This window comes from Suncus etruscus, chromosome 12, assembly GCF_024139225.1.
Source record: "Suncus etruscus isolate mSunEtr1 chromosome 12, mSunEtr1.pri.cur, whole genome shotgun sequence".
Lineage (NCBI taxonomy): Eukaryota > Metazoa > Chordata > Mammalia > Eulipotyphla > Soricidae > Suncus > Suncus etruscus.
This window is the reverse complement of record NC_064859.1, coordinates 80400043-80426706: the sequence shown is the minus strand read 5'-3', so window position 1 is coordinate 80426706 and position 26664 is coordinate 80400043. Positions and strand designations below refer to the sequence as shown.

Sequence of the window (26664 nt, the reverse complement as noted above, 5' to 3'; positions counted from 1 at the left end):
CTCTGTAATAACAGGATGCTTTTGTAAATTCCTTTCTGTTTTTTAGGGACTAGCTCTGTCTTATTATCTAGGAAATGTTGTTTGAGCCTTCCAAGCAGAATGGAACTTCCTTTTTAAGAACCCCCTACCATTTTACATCTACATATATATATATATATATATATCTTTTACCAGTGTACAATAGTTACTGAGAATTCAATCTTATGCTACTCTATACCACAATCTTCTTCAGGCAAGTGTTAGTGTCAGCGTAGTCTCAAGATTAACTTTATTATAACATTGGAATCTGCGTAATGATTAAATGGATAGCTTAGAATGTTTTGACTCTGATTTCTTTACAACTCCAAATAATTAGCAAATATTTTTGATCATGCTAACGATTCTAGGACCTGAATATCTAAAGTGAATTTCTACTTCTGGTGTCAGCTTATAGTACATGAGTTTTAATTATTTCATGTATGCTACCATGGCCTTGCTTTCAGCACTTAACAGATTAGTATATGCACGCTCTATCAGGGGTCTCAAACTCAATTTACCTGGGGGCTGCAGGAGGCAAAGTCGGGGTGAGCCTTGAGTGCAAAGTCAATAGTAAGCCTTGAACATTGGGGTGTGTGACCCAAACAACTAAAACAAAACAAAACAAAACAAAACAAAAGATTCCCCTAGGGCAGGGCCACAAAATGTTGTACGGAGGGCCATTTGTGGCCCGCCGGCCGCGAGTTTGAAACCCCTGCTACGTGGTAGTAGTTAGTCTGCATTGAATCTGAAAGAATCAAGTGTTACCACCTCAAATGTAGTATTTTCTTTTCTGTAAGATTTGATATAATTTTGTTCCAAACTTAATACGTCAATTTTGTATTATAGGGTTTCTTTGACAATTTGCAGGCCCCTTGTATAGTGGCTTCATTTTCTACTCTTGGTTCTTATTTACTGAACATATTTTGAAAAGAGACTATAATAAATAATTTATTTTAATTAGAACCTGCACTTATGGCTATTCTTGTGTGAGAAAACATTAATACCATCTGCCCCACTGTTTATGGCTTCCAGAAAACAGCTGGACTGTAAAAACCTGAATTCAGTTTGAGAAAGTCTAGTTTTGATTTTATAAAGCTGGTTGTGGGATGGGCATTCATGTCATCAAGCGTTTTACTTCCCTGCCTGCAAGTCAACTCTGAAAGGATCCTCAAAGAATTCCTGATCAGGATCTAATGTGTGTTTAATCTAGAAATTAACTTTACATACATATTTTTATTGTATTTTATTAGGGATAAAAACTGTTTTCTAATCTGTTATTACATAGGAAATGAAGTAATTGTTCACTCCAAATACATTTAAGTTGTCATAAATAAGAAAAACATTTTATTAAAAATGATAGGTGAGAGCCTGAGATAGCATAATAAGTAAGGTACTTGATTAAATGTAGTTAAACTTGGGGTAGTCCCTCAGACACCAGCAGAAGTACTCTAACTATGACTAACTGTGGCCTTAAAAAGAAAATAAAAATTATAGTTAAAGGGGGCCAGAGAGATAGCATGGAGGTAAGATGTTTGCCTTGCATGCAGAAGATCAGTGGTTCGAATCCCGCCATCCCATATGGTCCCCTGAGCCTGCCAGGAGCGATTTCTGAGCATAGAGCCAGGAGTAACTCCTGAGCGCTGCCCGGTGTGTCCCAAAAACTAATATATATATATTATATATATATTATTATATATATTATATATATGGCATATATATATATAGTTAAAATTCCCAGACTCGCATTTTCACAGGAATATATATATTATATATATATTATTATATATATTATATATATATGGCATATATATATATAGTTAAAATTCCCAGACTCGCATTTTCACAGGAATGATCCAACAGATAGCTCTCTCATAGCATACTATTACACAAACATGGTCTTATTTACTTTGTTTTCAGTGCATAAGAAAGGAAAAGGTTCATGTAAAAGAAACATCAGTCTGATATTTGACAAACACAAGCAAAAGAAAATCTATCCTTTTTAAACAACACAACTCATGATTATGTAGGATTTTAGACTAGAACAGTAAATATAAATGATTCAAAACTCATTTATATTCAACGAAGGTGAAGTTTTGAGAGCGTCAAATGATACAGCTTTTCTAACTTTTACCATGCAATATTAGTAAGCATGTACGGAAAGACAAATCGTCCAACTTGAACTTTTATTTCTCCACTTGCTACTTTTTGATTAATTAATTTATTTGTGTGTGTGGTGATAAGGATTAAACCTATGATCTCACACATTTAAGGTAAATGTTCTATTATTGAGTCATATATCTGACCGTATTATTGTCTTAAACCAGATAAAGGGAGTTTGGGAGTTATGTGGAGGTAAGAATATTTTTCAATACTCCAGTTTTTGTTAATTCTCACAATTTACAAAAGTCTAAAGCTCAGAGAGATTAAAAAACAACATTTGCATAGCCATACAGCTAGGTGTTTTTGTTCTTCTATATTGCCTATATTTTACCAAAATTAATCTTTTATTCTTTATCATTCCTTATATTTTTCTTACATATAAGAGATAAATAAGAAAATATAAGATAAATATATAAGATAAGTGAATAAGAAAATTGAAATTGGAGCATCTGCAGTGACTTGCTCATGATCACAGTTGTATTGTTGCCAAATTTTTCCTGTTGCAGTAATATCTCTTTTTATTTTTTTTATTTTTTGGGTCACATCCAGATATGCTCAAAGGTTACACCTGACTTTGCATTGAGGAGTTAATCCTGGCAAGGTTGGGGGAACATATAGGATGTCAGGCATCAAACCTGTGCCGACAGTGTTTAAGGCAAATATCCTAACCACTGTTCTATTGCTATGGCCCCTGCAGTAATATCTGAACCATAAATATTTGGGGGGGGTTGGGTCACACTAGACAGTGCTCAGGGGTTATTCCTGACTCTGCACTCAGAAACTACTCCTGGCAGGCTCTGCATACCAAATGGGATGCTAGGGATTGAAAAATGTCAGTTTCTGGTCAGCCATATGCAAGGCAAACACCCTACCTATTGTGTTATTGTTCAGGCCCCTGAACATATACATTTTTAACTTTATAACATACCATGGCTACTAGCACAAAGGCGTGCCATGTAAAATGTTGCTACGTTTTTGGATGTGGATCTATATTTATTTCTGCATATTTGCTTAAACTATTTATTTATTTTTTTTGGCCAATTCTAAAGAGATACTTAACAAATTGTTTTCTTTATCTTCTCTCTTCAGGCAGCCTCCTGTCAGCGAGTCTCACTGGAGAATGTTGCTGCAAGACATGTTGACAATGCAGCAGAATGTCTACACCTGCTTAGATGCAGATGCTTGCTATGAGGTAACATAAATGGTTTCCTTTAAATTTAGAACTTTTACTTGTTGCAACATTTGTTATGCTGTGAATTTTGGGCCATACCCAGTAGTGCTTGCTGAATGCTCCTAGATGTGGTGCTTGGGTATATTCCTAGTGACCACTAGGGGGCCTTCTGATTTCCAAACTTACACAAGGGGCACCTGGATGTAAAATATACACTGGTCTTTTTTGTGTGTTTGGGTCATATCTGATGGTGCTCATGGCTTTGTCTTGATCCTTTGCTCAGGATTATTCCTTTTTTCTTTTAAAGAAAAATAACTTTATTATTAACTGAGTGATTGATTGGTTTTGGGGCCACACCCAGCAACGCTCAGGGGTTACTCCTGGCTCTACACTCAGAAATTGCCCCTGCAGGCTGGGTAACCATCTGGGATGCTCGGAATCAAACTGGGTCCCTCCTGGGTCACCTGAATCTAAGGCAAAGCCCTACGGCTCTATCTCTCTGGCCCCCAGGATTGTTCTTGATAAGGTTTAGGAAACCAAGTGGAGTGCTGGTGATTGAACCCAGATAGGCCATATGCAAAGCAAGGGCCTTATTTTCTCTACCATCTCTCTGGCACTGTACTTCAACATTTTGATTCACTTCTCTACCTGGTTGTTTGTTAACATATTGGGTTCAAAGATAATGAGCAGAACTTTCCTATATATAGTTCTAGTGAATTAAATCATCCGGTTAAATAGTCTTTTCTTTTTTGAATACTTTCACAACCTTTATCTCTATTTGTCTCAGTTAGACAAATCAGTTATAATGAATCCTCTTTCCAGATCTCTGATGGTCAGAAAAACTTCATATTCTCATGAAAAATCTTCAGATCTGTCCAAAATTCATCGCTGCTGAATTAAAACAATGTTAATTTGTCTCTTTCCTTTTGTGTCTCTTCCTACAATGAGCCAGGCTGTTTTCCTAAAACAGACCTTCTTAAATTTTGCTGCTTATTTCATATCAATAAACAGATATTATTCAGACTTCTTAGTACTGCTTTAAAGCCATGAAGTAGTCCAACATTTTGTCCATTCTCACCTGTGCCCATCTCCACTGTGGACTGTGTTCCCACAATATGCTATTAAATATCAGAATTCTTCTATCGATCTGTTCATTCATTGTTTTGTGAGTTCTCAGACATTTTTTCTTTTGTTTGGAGTACATTTTTCCTATTATTTAAAAATGCTGATAATTTCACTAATTAGGCTCTTTATGATGGCTTTCTTTGTCTATTCATATGATTTTTCATAGAACAAATCATATGAAGACATAGATGCAGTTTACTTGTTTCTATATATGTTTCTTTTGTTTAGTTATAAGCTCCTAGATAGGTATTATCATATTCACTCTCATATTCTTCAGTGCATATAAGTGACATTTTTGAAATCATTATTAATTGACTAAGAGTGGAACCTAGGAGGATTGAGTTGGTATTTGGAAAGTAAGAGTAATGCCACCAAGTTACTCATGATTAGTTTGGAAATAATGTTTAACAACATACAGTTTGAAATTAAAATCCCACTTGAATTAAATAAGATAGACACAAAATTTATATAGAATATTTTTTATGTTATTATACTTAAAATAATTTTTCTAAGTTAAATATTTACCTTGGTATTTTCCTGTTTCTCATTTTTAAACTGGTAGCAAATATTTTACAGTTGAACTATTTCTGATGTAATCATAGCAACTCAACAAGCTTAATGGTTTTTGCTGTACTTAACCTCTTATTAAGCTTTGATATTTCAATAATTTCTGGCCATTAAAGTTACTCTTCTTTGAGGAAACATAATGGCAGTAATTTAAAAGAGTCTAGTAGAGGGCAATATAGTCCTGAAAAATATTTAAAACTTCTTTATAGTACTTTATAACATATACCGTATGTCCTATTGAATTTTAGCCATTAAGTTTTGTAATGGTAGGGTAAGTTTTGCAGTGGGTAGGACATTTGCCTTTCACTAGTCGAACCTGAGTTTGATCTCAGACACTTGGTATGGTCTCCCTGAGCCTGCAGGAGTAAATTTTTAAAAAAAATTTTTTTGTGTTCAAAGTGAATTATAGTTATTTCACAGAAATATTTAAGGCACATAGTGACAATGAATGAGGGGCATTCCCACCCCTAGTGTTGTCTTCCCTCCACCTCTGTTCATAACATGCATCCCATATCTCCCTCCTTTACCCTCCTGTAATGCTAGTGTAACTGTTTCCCACTTGTACAGCTTTTTGTAAATTGGTTATCAATTCTGTTGTCATTGACTATGGGTTTGATGTTCAAGTCTGATCATTTTTTATTTTCACTAAATGTTCATTCGACTGTCTGGTCTTGGTACCATCCAATTTTCCCCCTCAAATTGTGAGGCTAAACAAGATGATAATGTCTGTGATATACAAAAAGATAAGGGAGAAGAAAACGACAACAAAAAAAAGCAAAAGGAAAATAAAAGGAACTAGGGGGACTCTGTCTAGGTGTTATAAATTTCCCTTTAGAAGGAGAAAGGGATAAAAGAAAAAAAGGGTAACCAAACAATGGAAAACAAACAAGAAAACAAAACAAAAACAAAAAACAATAGGGCAGTAATAACAAAAGTACAAGAAGAACAAAAAACAAACCAACCAAAGAACAAAACAGAACAAAACAAAGCAAAAAACCAAAAACAGTAAAAAAAAAAAAAATAACCCCCCCCCCCCAATAAAACCTCAACCCAAATCAGGAACTACTTAAAAAGGTTTGTGTTTCTTCTTTTTATTCTTTTTTGCTTTTATTATTTATTTATTTATTTATTTATTTATTTATTTATTTATTTATTTATTTATTTATTTATTTATTTATTTATTGCAAAGACACAGTAAATATTGGGGAAATTAGAATGGGAATTTCCTTGGCCTAAGAGATACAGGGTTTCTCCACCCTTAAAGCATTTGGCCATGGGAACAACTACAGACTCCATACCTGCTCATTTTCATACCCCAAGATCTTTTTATGGTGTCAGGGAACTTTCCAGTCTGTTGTGGATGATGATTATGCCTCTGTAGCTAGAGATCTTGTTATTTGCATAGGTCATAGGAGGAAGGCTAGGAGAGAGGGTTTTTTTTTTTTTTAACGGTTCTAGAAGTTCTGTTTCATCCCTGTTATTGTAATCAATCTTCCGTAATTAGTGATCTTGGTTTATGCTCAGATCCTAGGACAGAGCATAGGATAGAGTCTTTCAGTATGGTTCCAGAAGTTCTGCTTAGTTGCAGTTGTCAAAGTCACCTCTGGAATTAGATAAAGGAGTAATTTTCGAGTGCAGAGCCAGGAGTAACTTTTGAGCACCACTGGCTGTGCCCCCACTACCCCCCAAAAACACCCAAATCCCAAACCAAAAAAATTATATACCCCAAATCCCAAACCAAAAAAATTTTATAGTATTAGTTGGTAGGTATTTGCCTTGCATGTGGCTGCTGACCCTGGGTGTCAATTCAGACACTACATTTGGTCCCCTGAACACCACCAATACAGAACCAGGAGTAAGTCCTTAGCATTAGATGAGTATGAGGGGAAAAAAATGTGAAATTTGTATCAAAGAAGTAGCTATCTTATAGTATACAATTTAGTGTCATTTAGTGCTTTAGTACATTTGCAAATTATGTGCTGAGTTTTTAACTTATGTCTTATGATTATTAGAGTTTCTGTTTTGTTGAAAACTGAATTCTTCCTCATTAAACATTAATCCCAGTTTCTTCTTTTCCCCAGATCTTTACAGAAAGCCTTCTTTGTTCCAGTCGCCTTGAAAATATCCACCTGGCTGGACAAATGATGCACTGCAGTGATTGTTCAATAAACCCACCTGCTAGTGTAGTCCATAAAGGGAAAACCCAGTATAGGGTTAGTTATGAAAAAAGTATCGACTTGGTTTTGGCCGCCAGCAGAGAATACTTCAATTCATCTACGAACCTCACTGATAGCTGCATGGATCTGGCCAGGTAGTGGATTCTGTTGTCTTTCATAAAAGGGAGGTGGAAAGTCAGAAAAAATGGTTTCGTTTTAGTTTTATTATTGTCTTTTCCAAATACCACAAATAACATATTGGTAATGTTCAATAGGTGTCTTCGTCTATTGCTAGAATACAAAAATATATTTATTAGGGATAGCCATTAACTTCTTCATACCCCTTTTCTCCAGCATTCCTCAGTCATTCTTGATTTTGGTATGGTAGCACGTAACTTGTGTTGGAAGTGACTTGTGTGATATAGATAGAAGATTAAAGGGTTGTAAAATCTCAGCACATTTAGATGATTTCTGTATCAGGAATGAATTTCACTGTTTATTTGTTTGTTTTATATTTATTTTGGGAATTTTGAGGTCATACCAGTCAGTACTCAGGATTACTCCTGGCTCTGCGCTCAGAAATTGTTCCTAGAAGGCACATGGAATCATTTGGGGTGCTGGGATTCAAACCACTGTCCATCCTGGACTGGCTACATGCAAGACAAATGCTCTATCACTATGCTATCTCTCCTGCCCCTTCGCTCTGTTTAGGGACAGAAAATTTAATTAGATAATAGAACTTAAAAGTCTTGTCCTAGTAAAACTTTTTAGATGACGAAGTCATGTTCCTTTTTTAGCCTTTTGTACTGATGTTTTAGTTTGTTGCTAATATTTAACATTAGAAAGGATGTAAACTTCATTCTCATGATTTAGGTGTAACACTGTACTGCATCTTTCAAGAATTTATTATTGAAAGGCATTATAAAGTTAATATTATTTTGCTAAGAATGCAGTGTATTTTGATCAATAAATTTTAGTGCATTCTCTTCCCAGAAGATTTGCCAAGAACCTGAAGTGTGGGGTCTTGGCTCTGTTGTCCCTGAAAAAGTCCTTATTCTTTCTTGAACATCTCCCCCCCCCCCACCTTTCTTCCTATTTCACTTTAAAAACGGACACAAATATATAAATGTTCTTCTTATACTAATGAATTTTCTGAATATCAAAATGATAATTTAACTTGTTTTTATTCTAGAAACTGAAAACTGGCTTTGTTTTCATTCTCTGCCAAAATTCAAGAAGCTTGTATTTTAAACATTGTCTTCAGACTGACTCTCTTGTAGTAGCTTCCCTTTGATTCAGACCTGGATGTCTGGGTCTGTTGTTTTTTTCTTAGTCTGTGATTTCTGTTCTAGATTATGTTTTACATTTCTTTGCTCTGCTTATTCTCATAATTAATAGAAATAATTTTTGCCCTCTTAAAGCAATTGACAGGTTTTCTTCGGGGAATTTGAGATTTTCATGCTGCCTCTGAACTTGAATTTCTTGATCAACAAAATCTTATTGAGCTGGAGACACCTTTAGTACAAGGTGACTCTAACCTTGTGAATTACTTGTTTGCCTTTTCTTCCTTTGTTCCATTTCTGAACACATTATTCTAATTTTATCCCATAATCTTAGATCTTTTATTAACATCCTACCAAGCTACAGAGTCTTTGCATTTTATTTGACAGTGAATCATTTATTCTTTATTTAAATAAATGAGATGTTTTGGACCAAATCATTCTCTACTTGTTTTGCATTAAAACTTACAGTTACATAAAGTGGTTTTTTTTTACCTGTAGTTATGCCACTAGATGTAGTCTCAAAATAATTTTTATGCCTTAAAGCATTGTGCTGAACTGTTGTATTCATTCAGCCCTTTCTGAACAGCCTTTGATTGGTGTTGAGTTTTCCTGTTTTCATTGTTAGAGAAGCAGCAGAGACTAGAGGTTAAGAATATAGTTTGAGAGTGAGATAGGTGCCAGCTGTGTACAAATTCAGCTCACACAGTAACCAGGAACCAGCTATATGTGCTTTAGTGTTGTCATTTGTAAAAAGAGGCTATTAGAATTACTTCAGTGGGGCTGGAGAGATAGCATGGAGGTAAGGCATTTGCCTTTCATGCAGAAGGTCATAGGTTCAAATCCCAGCATCCCAGATGGTTCCCCGAGCCTGCCAGGAGTGATTTCTGAGCATAGAGCCAAGAGTAACCCCTGAGCACTGCCAGGTATGACCCAAAAACCAAAAAAAAAAAAAAAAGAAAAAAAAAGAATTGCTTCCTTTGGCTATTGTAATAACCATCTATGAAACTGGCTTTATATTCACTTAATGAACTGACTACAATTGTGACTTTCATTTAGTTAGTCCAGAGTGCAATTGCTGGATCAACAGATAAACACATATACTCTTGATATGTGTTGCTAAATGGTACCAGTTTATATTTCCTTTTAACTGGCCACTAAAGTTTCATTTCTTTACTTTTATTTAGTCTTTCTCATTCTGCCTATTGAATATATGTGTTTCACATTAAAAAGGATATGTTCTAGAACTAGAGAGATAGTACAGAGGTTAAGCCATTATTAACCTTGTATATGGCTGACTCCAGTGTAAGCCCTGGTTTCACAAGGAGTACTGCAAGAGTGAGTCCTGAACACAGCCAGGTGTGATTCAAGTCCCCCCACCCCCCAAACTCCATGCCCCAAATCTGTTTTTAACCTTGACTTAATATAGGGAGTGTTCATTGATCTTTTGTGCTAATGTTTTTTGGAGGATTTTTTTCCCCATAAGGGACATTTGATCTTTGACTATCGTAAGGATTTTAATCCCACCAAAATTTTCTTTTGGCTATATAACAACAACAGAAAGCTTTCTATATATTTGTTCTACCTTTCAGACACAGTGGTCCTCAAACTATGGCCTGCAGGCCACATATTGTATTTGTATCTGTTTTGTTTCTTCATTGCAAAATAAGATATGCAGTGTGCATAAGAATTCATTCATAAGTTTTGTTTTTACTATAGTCAGACCCTCCAATGGTCTGAGGGACAGTGAACTGGCCCCCTGTTTAAAAAGTTTGAGGACCCCTGTTTCAGAGTATAATACAGAATTTTAAAAGATGTTTGTTTCTCTTATAGTTTCTGGGCTTTGTGTTGATCCTCATTTTAAAGGTCTTTATAAGGCCTTTGAGAATTTAAAAGTAGTTCCTTGTACTATTCTATTTGCTTTGTTTTGAGGCCACACCCAGCAGAGCTCTAGGATTTCTCTTGGGTTTGCACTTCAAGATCACTCTTAGCTTATGTGGTGCTGTCATGCAAGGTGATCTCCTTACCTGATTGACTGTCTTTGGTCTTTTTCATACTATTCTTTATGACTTTATTGGCTTTGTTATTTTTATATTTTTTTTACCTTGTCTTGAATGTTAATTGGGTAGCATTTAAATTTATTTTTCCTCACAAAGTGACTCGTTGTTTTAACTTCAGCAAAATATACAGGCATTTTCTCCCCTCAGTGATGACACAGAGACAATTATGTTTTCTGAGATCATGTTATTGAACTTGACAAACTTGTTAAAAATAGTCCTTTTTCTTGTTTTCACAAGGGTAGCATTTCTGTTTCAGATGACGGAGATTTCAAATAGAATAGCCTTTGAAACTGGGAGTAGTGTTTGACTTAACTATCTTTGGCAGATGTTATCAGAGATTATTAAAAAATATATAGACTTCCTGCATTTTGCCTTTCTTCTATTCTTTTCTTTCCCTTATGAATACATCTTAAATTTAAAAGATGCAATTTGTGTATAAAATGTGACCTTTGAATTGTGATATAGTAAAAATGTTTCTTTCACAGAGAAGGCAGAAAATAACTCGTGCATTTATAATGCTCACTTATTATTGATTCATTTATTTTACTTAATGCTTTTGAATTTGGGACCACACTGGACAATTGCATGGATCACTCCGGGTGGTGCTCAGAGGTCTAGCAGTGCTATAGGTGGTGCGGGGAATTGTACCCAGAGCTTCTGTGTGCAAACAGCACAGAAAGCTGTGCTCTAGCCTTCTGAGTCATTCCTGTCATCTTAGTTATTATGTATATTTTTTATTGAGGAAGCAATATATTGAAAGGTTATATGTACCTATAATCATCATCCTTTCTCATATCAAATGTAGCATCTTCTTAAACTATAGTAAGTGCTTATTCTGCATTTACTTTCTGAATCTTCTCTCCATGTTAAGTTCAAATTAAAATTTTCTCTTCTGAGCACATGTTGGTTTCAGTTATTTTGTTATAGAATATTATACTTACTTTATTTAATTGTTATGCTTATTTTACAAATACTGGTGTTTTTTATTTTATTTTTTTGGTTTTTCGGGACACACCGTTTGATATTTAGGAATTATTCCTGGTTAAGCGCTCAGAAATTGCCCCTGTCTTGGGGGCGTGGACCATATGGGACGCCGGGGGATCGAACTGCGGTCCTTCCTTGGCTAGCGCTTGCAAGGCAGACACCTTACCTCTAGCACCACCTCGCTGGCCCCACTGGTGTTATTTTTTAAAAAAATATTGCAGTGCTAGGATACCACATAATGTTGCAAATCAAAGAGGGCCTTCTCATTTGCACTCTACTATTTGAAGTCATTTGTAGCCCAAGAGGTTTTATCTCTTCAGAAATTGCCCCTGTCTTGGGGGCGCGGACCATATGGGACGCCGGGGGATCGAACTGCGGTCCTTCCTTGGCTAGCGCTTGCAAGGCAGACACCTAACCTCTAGCACCACCTCGCTGGCCCCACTGGTGTTATTTTTTTTTAAAAAATATTACAGTGCTAGGATACCACATAATGTTGCAAATCAAAGAGGGCTTTCTCATTTGCACTCTACTATTTGAAGTCATTTGTAGCCCAAGAGGTTTTATCTCTTCCATTTGAATCAACAGCATATATTAGCATTCATCTAATTTAAATCTAGATCTGTAAGACCAACTAGTTCTGTACCTGTTATACAGCACATGTCCATTGCCCCAAATATCTCTATGAGTTGATCCTTTGTCTATCACAAACCTATTCCTTGGGCAATCTCTTTGGTCTTTTTCTCCCTTTTCTTTTTTGGAAGAAAAATTTTGATAGGATCAATATAGTTTCTTTCTTTCTTTCTTTTTTTTTTTTGTGAGAAGACCCACTATTGCTATTTATCTGAATTCTGTCCTTTACACTGAAGTCAGCAGTAAAAAGCAGTAAGCTCAGAGTGAACATATCTTGCTTTGTATATACTGTGATATCATTATATAACATTAGGAAAATCCTGGGAAATTACTCTCCTCTGAGCTTTGATTTTTGACTTTCTTGAAAGCAAATGATGTCATTTACCAATCTGATGGCTTACTGTGAGGATTAGGTAAGATAACAGAAACCATTTTGCAAAATATTTGACATATGTTAGAGGTTTGATAATGTGTGCTGGAATTCATGGTCTTGAATATAGACACAGAATGGTCAGATGTGCAATTTCTTTTTCACTCTTCCTAGGTGCTGTTTGCAGTTGATGACAGACCGACCAGCTGCCATCCAAGAGGAACTAGATCTTATCCAAGCTCTCGGATGTCTTGAAGAATTTGGGGTAAAGATCCTCCCATTGCAAGGTAAATTTTCTTTACTTAGTGTTACTCCATGTTTTATTTATACTTTTTTTTTTTTTTTTTGCATTCACTTCTTAAGGTTATATTTTAGTTTCCTAAACCAAAGAATACTTTTATTGGAACTCTGGGATGGCTCAGTAGAAAAAGTCTACTTATCTTGCAAGTATAAGACAGTGAGTTTGATTCTGGTGCACAAACATGCACCCAACATAACCCTGATGTTTCTGCAGTTTGGAGCCTCTGCGATGATGAGAGAATGTGTGATGTACTGTATCTGTGTGTGTGTGTGTGTGTGTGTGTGTGTGTGTGTGTGTGTGTGGTGTGAAAGAGAGAGAGAGAAAAAAGAGAGACAGATAGACAGACTGACTCCTAACCAGTACCCCGGTACCAAGTTGAAATATATGCAAACACTCTGTGGGCTTGCAAACTCAGCAAGCATTACAACCAGAATTATCGGAGGATACCATATTACTAACTAGGATTATGGGAGGGCCAACTCATAAGTGTGGCTAGCTGACATGTGTGCAGGTGCTGCTGTGATTGTGTGTGACCACAGTTGTGCACAATACCACAATAAGATGTACAACAATCCCTACATGTGGCTCAAGTGGTAGATTACATGCAGGAACTGTCCAGCTTCAATTACTGACATCCATGAACATGTAGAACAGCCAGAGTTTACTCTGTTAGAGCCTGATTATTTCCCACAATAATTCAAATCCAAATAGTAAACAGAATATTTTTGGTCATTTAGTCTATTAGCAAAAGAATCTCATCCTTTACCTCATTTTCCAAATGAAATTTAGGTGAAAAGGAAAAAAAAAAGCAAACTTTTCATCACAGATTTACTTTTTAAGCTCACATTTATGATAAAAATGAAATAGCATTAGTAAGGGAATAGGATATTTCATAAAAACAAAAATAGAAATTTGGGGTTCTGGGTAAAAGTTTCAGTGATACTAGTGTTAGTACACTAATTTATTATGTATTTGGTACAGTTGCATAGATTTTTAAGTACTTTCATTTTTAACTTCTTTAAACACCACGATTTAAAAGATTGCTCATAAGAAAGTTGTTTTCCCTCACAGTTGTAAAGTTGTTTTGTTCATGATTGAGTTTAATCATACAGTGAACAACACCCTTCACCAGTGTGCATTTCCAGCCACAGGTATCCCCAGTTTTCCTCCCACCATCCCCTCTGTCCTCCTTCCTGCCTCTGTGGCAGACATTTTTCTTCTCTCTCTCTTTTTTTTTTCTTTTAGACACTGTGGTTTGCAATGTTGTTATGGAATACCACTTTCTGTCCATGCCTATCACGTTCTCTCCTTTTAGCACCCAGTTCTTGTCCAGTGTTTATTCCCAACTGTCATTGTCCTAGTAGTGCCTTTTCTGCCCTAACTGCACTCTTTTGCTATTTGTCACAAGCTCCTTATCATAAACTGGTCCTACTGTCCTCATCTCTGTTATCTAGTCATATTACTACTATACTATCTTTTTTTAATATTCCACAAATGAATGGGATCATTCTATGTCAATCTTTCTCCCTCTGACTCATTTCATTCAGCATAATAGTCTCTATATCATCCATGTATAAGCAAATTTCATGATTTCATTTTTTTCTGTGTAGTATTTTTCTGTATAGCATTTCATTATATAGATGGCCACAATTTCTTTACCCAGTCACCTGTTTTCAGGTACTTTCAGAATATTGTTTAAGCTTGCATATTTTTTTCTAAGTGTACTTGAAAGGACGTTCAGTTTTACAGTTGCTAGGGATAACAGGCATTGCTAAGGTTCTATTACTTACATGTGGAAAGTCAAGTTTGTCAGAGCACTCCCAGCATCATGAACCTTAGCTGAGTGGCGGCTGGTGGTCTCCTGTTGCTTAGTGTCCTTAATGAAGTTGGCAGCTTGGTTCTTATCCATATGTAGAACTTGCTTCTGTACAGTCTCTTTTTCTTGGTTTGGTAAATGTTCATATTTGTGGGAGGGGCAGTTCCTTTCATTTCTCCATTTTTGGTCTTTACCAAAATGATTCTCCTCTTAAACTTACAATTTTTATTTGAGTACTGTGATCTACAAGATTGTTAATGTTTATTCCCATGTAGATATCCCAGCACCACATATTTCACTACTGTATCTAGCTTCCTCCCCAAAGGATCCCAATATTCCCTCTTGTGCACTTCCACTCCCCACAAATTTAGTGAGGTAATTTTTTCTTTTGTTGTTGCTGTTGGCCTTTTGTTGCTTGCTGCCTTGCTGTGTTTCTTTTAAGTCCCACCTGTGAATATCTCTTCTTTTTTGTGGGGGGCAGTGCTCAGGGGTTACTCGTGGCTCTATGCTCAGAAATCGCTCCTGGCAGGCTTGGGGAACCATATTGGTTGCTGGGATTCGAAATATAGTCCTTCTACACGCAAGACAAACGCCTTACCTCCATGCTATCTCTCCGGCCCCTCTCTTCTCTTTTTAACTTCAGAGACAGTCTGACTTGCTATACTTGATGGTGTTATTCTCTTTGTTGTGTCAGAGTTAGATGGATCTTTGGAGGTCTGAGCCAGTATAGATAGTCTTATGTGTTCATGTGGGTTTCCATTGTAGTTTTACTAGTTTTGAATAAACCAAACTACAGTTGAAGTTCTTTTTTTGTTTGTTTTATTTTGGGGGGGAGGGCACAACCAGTTATGCTCAGGAGTTACTCCTGGCTGTGCATTCAGAAATTGCTCCTGGCTGGGTGGCTCATATGGGACATAGGGGATTGAACCTTTGTTCGTCCTCGATGGGCCATGTGCAAGGCAAATGCCCTACTAGTGTGCTATTGCTCTGGCCCCTACAGTTGAAGTTCTTTAAAGCAAATTTATTAGTGTTGAAAGAAGTTGTATTTTTATTTCCTTGAATGTAATTTTTAGAAATGATTTATGTGTGATTTAAGTATCATATAGCACGTTAATAAGGTACATGTGAGACTATTAAATTGCTGGAAAGTTCTACTCAGTGTACCCTTTAAATCAGGGGTCTCAAACTCAATTTACCTGGGGGCTGCAGGAGGCAAAGTCAGGGTGATCCTTGAGTGCAAAGTCAGTAGTAAGCCTTGAACATTGGGGAGTTTGACCCAAACAACTAAAACAAAACAAAACAAAGATTTCCTTAGGGCAGGGCCACAAAATGTTGTATGGAGGGCTGTTTGCGGCCTAGTTTGAGACCCCTGCAATGGTTTTGCACCCTGTAGATTAATCAGTTACTACTTAATATATTGATTTATTTTCAAATGTCCTAAAAGTTAACTTGCTTTCCTTGGAAACACTTAACATTTATTATTATTATTATTATTATTTGATTTGGGGGACACTCCTGACTCTGCTCAGGGCATACCCGTGGCTCTGCACTGTGGCATCTCAGGGATAAAACCTGGTGAGCTTGGGACCATATGCACTGCGGGGGGTAGAATGCACATCCTCTGTGTGCCAGGCAAGCACTTTAACCTCCTCTCTGGCCTTTATACTTATCTTTTATTTATTTATTTTTTAAAAATATGGAATGCTTCACGAACTTGCATGTCATCCTTGCGCAGGGGCCATGCTAATCTTCTCTGTATCGTTCCAATTTTAGTATATGTGCTGCCGAAGCAAGCACTATACTTATCTTTTAAATAACATTTTTATTCATGGGATATTCTAGCATATATAAAACTTTCCCCTCTTTTATTTCTCTTGTTAGGTCAAGTTTTTTATATTTGATCCCCTCTCTTCTCCCTATCTCCTACTTCTCACTTCTTCTTCCCCATTTAGTAATAATTTTTATTTTTTATTTAATAAGAATGCTTTAAAACAAAAATTTTGCATAGGATCCCCCAAATGCTGCTGAATGATTGGGCCTAGATTTTCTCTGGTGCTCAATCAGCAACAATTTTGCTGGCAACACTTGCACATTAGCTGATGGGTTTTGAGTATCTGCCAGGAAGCCTGCTGTCCTGAGGTCTCTGCTCAGGAATCTCCTGACGAGGAGACTTTTTTTAGAAAGGCTTTCATTTCATGATAGCTCTCTGGTTGATGTATTGATTTGGAGTTTCCTATTAGAATGACTGTCAGAAACCTTCAGATGTAGAGACTGAAAACTGGCTTTGTGTATACTGGTTGATATCTTTTACCCAATTACAGTTTTAGGTTAAAGCTGCTTTTGCATTTATCATTACTGCTAGGTAAATAAAGTAATGACATTTTAAAGATTTATGGTTCCAGTCTTTTTATTATAGTTGGTATACATAGTTCATTCTGTCTCTTTTCTTTGCTTCGATGACCTCTTTGTCTGCACTCCAGGAGTTGCTGTTTTCATCAATTGAGAAATTATAATCAATGAGCTGATCAAAACAGTGGAAGAAGTATCTTTAAGATGGTTCCAAATAGAAAGTCTCCTATAAAATATTGCCATGTGCAGTTCCATTTTTTTCTTCTTAATTTTTTTCTGTGTGTATAAATTATTTTTAATATTTAAATTAACAGATTGTGTGGACCAGAGGAATAAATAGTAAGGCAGATAGGGTACTTCCCTTGTATGCAACTGAGTTGGGTTCTATCCCTGAAATCTCCCATCTGGTCTTCCAAGCAAGCTTTCCATGATTCATCCCTGAGTACAGAGTCAGGAGTAACCCCTGAGCACCTCTTAGGATGATCCAAAAACAAAAAATAAATGGAGAATGTAGACATTTAATTTGTTCTTCAGTTTGTCTATATATTTCTAAGTTAGTTTCCAGACTTACAGCCTAATAGTTACATATAGCCTGGGATAAGTTTTGTCACTTATTGCTGAGGAAGAGGACATGTATCTTAACCTTTCTTTGTGTTCAAGTTCTATCAGTTATCAAAAGGGGATCCTAATAACCACGGCATAGAATTCCTTACAAAGATAAAGTCTTTATGTTTATTTAACCTGAGATATTATAAGAGCTCTAGAAGTTAAAAGTATCAGGCAACCCTGGTTTCTCTTCAGATCGTATAAATCTTTCACCTTTTACTAAAGATTTCTGTGGAGAGGAACAAAACTGAGTCTTTGGTTAATTTTTTGAGGTCTCGTTATCAACGAGACTAATTAAAAAAAGAAAAAGTATCAGGCATATGACATTTTTGTAACTTAAAGATACTTTTTTCTTAAATTTTCTAATGGGGAGTGAGTTTGTGTTACACCTATGGTGCTCAATATTCACTCCTGGTGTTGCTCAGGAGAGTATGCCTACTGCTGAATGTTGAACTGGTATCAAAACATCCATCATTTCTCTGGCCCCTTCTTAAATTTTTTAGTCTATTCTATTTTATTTATTTAACTGAATTTACTTTTGTCCTTCCAGAGATTGAACTTGGGGCCTTATTAATGTAAGCGAAGAATCTAGCTTTTAAATTTTTTTCAAAATATTTCTATAGGGGCATCCCCATTAGCGCTGGAATTAGGGGCCAAGGAAACTCTCAGGCATACCAGGTCTGGCAGTTCAGACATGAGAATTGAGTGCTTAGGCCCGGTGGTGCTTAGAGGCCAACAAGGCTTCACTCCTGTGCTCCGAGGTCCATATAAATCCTGTGTTCAAACTCAGGACTTGGTGCAGGATGGGCCTACATTCTACTACCAGAATTTCTTTGATAATTTTTTCAGTTGAAGTAACATTGGTTTATGAGAGTATATAAGTTTCAGATTTATGGCATTATAATTAGATATCAATGTAATGTTCTGCGATGAATTCACACTTTTAATTTTGACCCATCATTTTACAGTTGACTGCTCTCCTCTACTCTCTAACAGTTTTACTGATTTTCAACCCTCTTTCCTTTCTTTAATCACCAAGTTGGTCTCTTATTTTTATCAATACTTACTACTTTTAATTTTGATAATAGTCATTCCAACAGGTGTAATGCAATGTTTTATGATGACTTTCATTCACATTTTTCTAATAATAGGTGATGATAAACATCTTTTTAATGTAGACTTTTGGCTATTTGTATGTATTCTTTAGAGAAATGTCTCATCAGATCCTCTGCTTATTTTCAATCAAATTGATCCTCTGCTCATTTTCAATTGAATTGTTATTTTGTTGTTGTGTGCTATGTTTTTTTTTTTTATTTATTGGATTATATCCACTTGATGCTCAGGGTTTACTACTGACTCTGTGCTCAAGAATCACTCCTGGCAGGGGCTCATTGTGTTGCCAGAGATCAAATCTGAATTGACCACATGCTGGTCAAGTGTCCTACCACTAACTCAAGTGTTACGAATTTTATATATTTTGATTAATAGTCCCTTATTGAGCATTTGGTTTGCAAGTATGTCAAGGTGTTGTCTAAATTGAAGGAGAAACAGTAGTTTTCCCTGCCTTCTCATTTTAACTCTCATTAATCTACTTCTCACTATTTTTTTCTTTAATTTCTTTTATTATTATTATTTTTTTTGGTTTTGGTTTTTTTGGGTCACACCCAACAGGACTCAGGGGTTACTCCTGTGCTCAGAAATCGCCCCTGGCTGGCTCAGGGGACCATATGGGATGCTGGGATTTGAACCACCGTCCATCCTGGATAGGCTGCTTGCAAGGCAAACACCCTACCACTGTGCTATCTCTCTGGCCCTCTTTTATTTCTTTTTTTCTCCCATTTGACAAGCATTCCTTTAGGTATTTTATTCCAGGAAGTAGAAATATAGTAAAGGGAAATAGGCATACTTTCTGCCTTTGAGACCCACACACTGTAACACAGTGTGACCACACTTTCTGATGACAGGACATAGTCACATCAGAATTTCACATATAAATTGAAATTCTGATTCAGCCTTCAATATGTATGTCCTGTGGTAACTTAAAAGTTCTGAATATCAAAGAGTGGGATCATAATAAAATGTTCTGCAGATAATGCTGAAAGTAATACCCTGGAAAGCAGAGGATTGCTTCATTGGCGCTACCCATAATACAAAAGCTTCTGTGAATGTGAGCAGGAATAACAACAAACTCCAGAAAATAGCATTTATGAAGTGATTATTAACTTATAAGTATTCTGTATTTACATATATATTTTTATTTTTTTTTAAATATCCTATGTTGTAGTCATTGTTACAGTTTCATTGTGAGCCAAAGAAATCAAGTCACAGAATGTTAAATAGCAAGTTAGATGTAGGTCTAGAATTTAAGCTTTGGTAATCTGGACAAAAAGTCTGTTTTACAACTGTATATAGTTCTGAGAAAAGAAGACTCTCCCAGAAGGAAACCCTGGTTTGTGACCTGACTGATACCTGAGTGTTATCAGCTTTCTCACCTCTGTAGTTCTGTATACTTCAGCCACATCACAAACAATAGTGTGTGTCACACATCTTTGAGGGCATCCAGAATGACTGAAGTTGATCTTTTCACCTTTTGGTTTTGTTGTTGTTGCTAGCTAGTGGCATGTTTACTGCCCTTCTTGTAATGTTGTGATGAAAGTGCTTGACATATCGATTGTCAAAAAATGCTCTGTATGCTTGTGTGTGTATTTGATAGTACTTTTATTTTTTTTATATTTTGGCTACATTTAGAAGAGTTAGAAGAAAATGAAGTAATCTTACTATTAAAAGACAACTTCATGCTAATCCTTGTCTTGTTCATTAGTTTCATTTTAACAAGGAATTTTAGGAGTTAAAGATTGCCCTTTATGGAAAGATAATAACATTTAAGGCTTGAATTATTTGAATTATTTTAAGAAATCACATTAAAATTATATGTATATGTATATTTTGCTATAAGCAGTTGAAATGTACTGTGATAATTTCACAGAGCTAAAAAAATTCATTAAAGTAAAAAGCTTTTTGACTCTGACTTTTGCATCGTGTTAGAATTCTGCTCTCCAAATTTACTTAATGTACTCAAACTATTATTAGTATACTTTGCTTTGGATAGTTAAGAGACAAAATCCAAAACTTGAGTTTACCTTAAATGAAAGTTTAGGGAAAATGATGTCCATTGTAGTTTTGGTTTTCTACATTCACTAAACTAGGAAGAGAATAGTAATAGAAAGGAATTTTATTTACTAGCATTATGAAAACTAGAACATTTTTTGGGGGGGGGCACACCCTGTAATGCTCAGGGATTACCCTGCCTATGCTCTCAGAAATTGCTCTTGGTTTGGGGCCATAGGGGATGCTGGGGATTGAACTCAGGACTGTACTGGGTTAGCCACATGCAAGGCAAATGTCCTCCTGTCCTATTTCGCTCTGGCCCCAAAGGCTAGATCTTTTCTTTCTTTCTTTCTTTCTTTCTTTCTTTCTTTCTTTCTTTCTTTCTTTCTTTCTTTCTTTCTTTCTTTCTTTCTTTCTTTCTTTCTTTCTTTCTTTCTTTCTTTCTTTCTTTCTTTCTTTCTTTCTTTCTTTCTTTCTTTCTTTCTTTCTTTCCTTCCTTCCTTCCTTCCTTCCTTCCTTCCTTCCTTCCTTCCTTCCTTCCTTCCTTCCTTCCTTCCTTCCTTCCTTCCTTCCTTCCTTCCTTCCTTCCTTCCTTCCTTCCTTCCTTCCTTCCTTCCTTCCTTCCTTCCTTCCTTCCTTCCTTCCTTCCTTCCTTCCTTCCTTCCTTCCTTCCTTCCTTCCTTCCTTCCTTCCTTCCTTCCTTTCTTCTTTCTTGGTTTTTGGGCCACACCTGGCGGTGCGAAATAGCTCCTGGCAGGCACGGGGGACCATAGACACCAGGATTCGAACCAACCACCTTTGGTCCTGGATCAGCTGCTTGCAAGGCAAACACCGCTGTGCTATCTCTCCGGGCCCTAGATCTTTTCTAAGAAAATAAAATTATTTGTCTAAAAATTATATAAAAGTTTAAACTTTCCAGATGTTTTTGGGGTTTGTTTGTTTTTTGGGTTTTGTTTTTCGGGCCACACCCGGTGATTCTCAGGGGTTACTCCTGGCTTTGTGCTCAGAAAATGCTCCTGGGTTGGGGGACCATATTGGATGCTAGGGATCGAACCCAGGTCTGTCCTGGGTCAGTAGCATGCAAGGCAAACACCCTACCTCTGTGCTATTGCTTGGCCCCTAAACTTTACAGGTTTTTACAAGTGGAGTTGATAGTAGTATTTGATAGTTGTTACTTTGAACATCAACATAAAAACGTAGAAAGTGCTGTTTTTGTATTTATAGGCTTTAAAATGTTACGTTAGGGCTACATGTTTTAGAATATTTGTTATAAAACCAAAACCATAAAAACAGTAGGAGGGGTCAAGGAAGCAAACTCATTTTTAAATGAGAAAAGTTCTAGAAATGTTTGAATATATGCTATACCAGGTTTTGCAAAACTGTTTTATAGTGAAATGCTAAAAATATCTCAGTTGTGTCTGAGAACAAATTTATTTCTTGCTTACAGTCCCGTTTTCTCTTCTACTTTATGAATCATGACATTCTTGTAGCTGAGGGAAAAGATCAGTGTTAGGGTCCCATGATGGAGCTTAATATTTGCTCAGAAGTGACACATGCCACTTCCTCCACTTTCATTGCCTTTAGAAATATTTGGCTAAAGCAAATGTTAGTAGGCAGGTGTTTGGGATATGAATGATTGCCGTGTGTACTGGGAGCAAAAATACAGTCTGCAAAGCCTATACTCAAATGTAGGTACTGGGTATTGTAGACCTCAGTTACTTATTCCCCTATCACCCACCTTATAGTTCACCCAAAAGGTCTTATTTCTTTTAGGGAATAACAGGATATGATATTTACAACTGATTCCCAAATGGCCCAGGAAGATAGATTTTTGTTATATGTGTGCATATATCTGTATGTAGAGAAAGAGGAAGCATATGTGTGATTGAGCAATTTTTGCAACATTCTTATAACCTTTATTTGTGAGTTTGAAGTAAATCATAATAACAATGCAGTAAAGAACCCATTTTGAAGAAAAACTATCACCTTGATCTTCTGTCTCCCCCAAGCCTAGTTATCCTAGTTACTTTCTACTTAGTAGAAGGTTTTTTGTTTGCTTGTTTGCTTGTTTTGTTTTTGGATCAAACTAAGCTAGCATGGGTCTCAAACTCAATTTACCTGGGGGCCGCAGGAGGCAAAGTCGGGATGATCCTTGAGTGCAAAGTCAGTAGTAAGCCTTGAACATTGGGGGTTGTGACCCAAACAACTAAAAGAAAACAAAACAAGAAAAGATTCCTCTAGGGCAGGGCCACAAAATGTTGTAAGGAGGGCCGCAAAGGGCCCGTGGGCAGCGAGTTTGAGACCCCTGGTTAGAGGTTACTCCTGTCTCTGCACTCAAGAATTACTCCTGGTGGTGATTGAAGGATTATATGGGGAGCCAGTGATTGAACACATTTTGCCTCTGTGCAAACAAGCACCCTACTCACTGTACTATCACTCTGCTTAGTAGGTTTTTTGAAAACAGGAATATATAGGAAATTTCCAGAGATTTAGGACATAAGTAATTGGATGAAAATGTGAAATCATTTGAAGTACTAGTTTAAATTACGGTTTTATGTTTCCCCTGACTTATTTAAATGACTTCTGCCCAAGATGATAACCTTTCTATACCCCAGTTTCTTCCTGGGAGGACAGTAATAGTTCTTGACTTATAAAATTAGGCCTTGCAGAGCTAATAAAGCTCTGTAAACAGTGCCTGGTATGCAGACTATACTTGTTTATCATCAGCTACCTTCTTTGCAGTTGTTAATATTTATTGGAGTCCAATCTCAGAATTGATATCATGCTGCTTAAAGGTGGACACTACTATGTAGAGGGCATTTCTCAAAACATATACATATTGTTTGTTTGTTTGGGCACCACACCCAATGCCACTCAGGAGTTACTCCTGGCTATGCACTCAGAAATTGCTCCTGGCTTGGGGGACCATATGGGACAGTGGGATCGAACCATGGTTCATCCTAGGTCAGCCACTCAAGACAAGCACCCAATTGCTGTGCCATCGCTTCTACCCTGCATAGTATTCTTTAAATAAAGCCTTTTAAAGATCTAAATGATCTCATACTGTGATATGTTGGGAGCAAAGATATTTTATTTTCCTAATATCTAACATAACTTAGAGGGTTGGGACTGTTTTTGAAAAAATGTATAATATACTTAGAGTATTGAGCTCTCAAGGACTCCTACCATCCAAATTAGCGATGGAGCATGAAAGATTTAAAATGGCTATTTGGACCATATATTATATTGCTGAGGAATATGTTAAGGAGTTGGGTCTACTATAATAGGAAGTATATGATATTTTCCAAGAAAAAAAATACTTCCTTTTTGATATTTCCCCTAGGATCAGAAATTTCATTTGAGAAGTGACACTTTCCTCTACCTTCATTATCAGAATTAATTTGATGCGTTTCTGAAGTTGCTATATTGAAAAGATCTATGTTGTTCATTATTCAGAAGCAATAATAGTTGTTTAATGCATCCTTTATTCTTATTGATTTTGAGAGGCTCACAGTTTTTATTTTCTTTGATTAAATTATAAGGTCATGATATCTTTTTGTGATGTTCCTGTTTATAAATCTTGAATATGTCTTTGTAAAAAATAATTTTCTGATTTAATTGCGATATAAATGATAGGTCACTATCTAATTTATAATACAGCTTAATGATTTGTCTTAAATATATTTGTGAAATGTGTATACAGTAAATTTTTTAATATTCTTTACCTCAATTAAATAAATACCTTAATTAAGTAAAGAAAAAGGAAAAAAGTTAAATTGTCCTGTGATTAAAAAGTCTGCTTTCTGAATAGCTTCTTACATATCAGATAATCTTGGTAACTATAGTTCATAACTCATAGACTATATCACCAGTAGTTATTTGTTATATAACTAGAAATTATACCTTTTTATCTACCCTCTTCTAATTCCCCTGTACCACCAGCTTTTGCCTTTGGTAATTATAAATTTCAGAAATTTATAATTATTTTTGCATTTATTTTTTTATTGTACAAATTAGATAATACAATATTTTTATTTCTCTGATTTAAGTTAGTTAATATTTTCAAGATTGGTTTATATTTTTCCAAATGACAATTTTTTTAATTTTATAATGCAATAATGTTCAGTTATATATATATATATCTATATATAATATAGTGTGATTACTTATTACTCTTTTGACTAACTAATAGATATTCCCTTTATGTAACTGTTGGCCAGTATTTTTTTGTAAGAATGTATTGATGTTTTTATTCATTTTTAAATTATTTTATTTTGTTCTTGAGTTATTTGAGCTTTTTGTCTTTTTTGAATATTTACAAACCTCTGACCAGATACATGATTTTCAAGTAGCTTTCTCTCATTTGCAGATTTTCTTTTTTAATACCTTTGTTGATTGTTTCTTTGGCTGTACAGAAGCTTGTTAGTTTCATGCTGTCTCACTTGTTCACTTTTAACACTGATATTTGTACTTTTGGTGTCATATTCAGAAAACTATTGTTAAGACCAAGGTTAGGGAGGTATTTTTTTTCCGTTTTCTTCTAGAATTTTTATAAAAGCGCTTATGTTGATGTCTTTAATTTATTTTTATGTTAATTTTTGTAAGTAGTAACAGATAGGGGTCTGATTGCATTTTTTATATGTTGGTATTTGATTTTTATCAGCTCTGTTTATTGATGAGACTCCTTTCCTCTCTAATGGGCATTTTTGGCTCTATTTCAAATACACTAACTGTCCTTGAGTTTATTACTAGGCACTTAAATAATGTCTCTATGTTACAGTGCGACTATGCTCTGACCGTCTCGGCCTCATCAAGGAGTGTATTTGCCAGTCCCCCACATGCTACAAACAGTCTACCAAGCTTCTGGGCCTTGCTGAGTTGCTGAGGGTAGCAGGTATGTTTTGGTTTTGAAATTGTAAGATGGAGTTTCCATGTTATCCTTGACATCACCCTAGATCAATGTCAGAATACTTGCTTATAATGTCAGCTGTCAGAAGAATTGCTTTGGGGTATGGTTTATCTTTTCTGTTTTTGAGGGGATGCTGTGGAAGTGCTCAGGGATTATTTGTGGTGGGTTTGGGGGACCATATGTTGTTTTGGGGATTGAATTTAGGTCAGTTTCATGCATGGCTAGTGCCTTAGCTGCTGTACTCTCTCTCCAGCCCCTAGATTTATCTATTCTAGAAACAGTACCCTGTCATTAAAAAAATGTCTCCTGTATTGAATTGTTGGGGCCATCTACGTGCTTAATAAGAGGAAATTTAGATTCAGAGTGGCACACAACAGAAATGGAATTGAGGACTAACATTTATAATCAATAAACTTCAATATGGGAGAAGCCAGTTCTGTACTTTCAGTGTCCAAATTTCATGTATTATTTTTGTTTCTGTCTTACGTGATACCAAGGATCACACATGTAAGGCAAGTTCCTTACTACTGAGCCACATCATGGTGTGTGGTATTTTATTTTTCAATCTGAATATTTGTTTAGAATATGTATGCATTCATAGTGTAGTGTTTTTTAATATATGTTATATCATTTTATCTTTTATTAGATGGTGATTATGATGGTCAATTTTAATTCTTCAGGGACATTGAATATCAGAGAAAGTAAATTTCTTGTCCAGTAGGGTTGACTAGTAATAGAAAACATTTTTTTCAAGTTTATTTATTAATTGTTTGGTTTTGGGGCCACATCTGGTTATTCCCAGGGGTTACTCCTGGATATGTACTCAGAAATCACTCCTGACAAGCTCTGGGGACCATTTGGAATGCCAGGAATTGAACTGGTATTGTCCCAGTTCAGCCACATGCAAGGCAAATGCCCTACCACTGTGCTATCTCTCCGGCCTCAGCAGTTGAAAAATTTTAAGGAAAGTTTCCAACCACACTGTTTGGCTTACCAAAGTCTTTTAAATAATTTTCTTTTATATTCTAAAAATTATATTGAGGGGCCGGGAAGG

General features: G+C 35.9%; 2 protein-coding genes and 2 non-coding genes across 4 annotated transcripts in view; 2 read left to right on the top strand and 2 right to left on the bottom strand.

Annotated features, from left to right (window-relative positions):
- The window catches only part of LRATD1 (LRAT domain containing 1), an 836105-nt gene that overhangs the window by 29705 nt on the left and 779736 nt on the right, over positions 1-26664 (bottom strand). The window lies entirely within an intron of this gene.
- Positions 1-26664, top strand: part of NBAS (NBAS subunit of NRZ tethering complex) — a 384560-nt gene that overhangs the window by 169164 nt on the left and 188732 nt on the right. The window contains exons 29-32 of the mRNA XM_049784877.1: positions 3268-3370; positions 7123-7352; positions 12696-12808; positions 25482-25595. Coding sequence (XP_049640834.1) covers positions 3268-3370; positions 7123-7352; positions 12696-12808; positions 25482-25595 — 560 coding nt within the window. The remainder of the gene's footprint in view (positions 1-3267; positions 3371-7122; positions 7353-12695; positions 12809-25481; positions 25596-26664) is intronic.
- LOC126025016 (U6 spliceosomal RNA) lies at positions 16329-16435 on the bottom strand. Its single transcript, XR_007501069.1, has one exon. It is a non-coding gene; the product is annotated as a U6 spliceosomal RNA (small nuclear RNA).
- Positions 17769-17885, top strand: LOC126024994 (U5 spliceosomal RNA). The gene has a single exon (XR_007501049.1). It is a non-coding gene; the product is annotated as a U5 spliceosomal RNA (small nuclear RNA).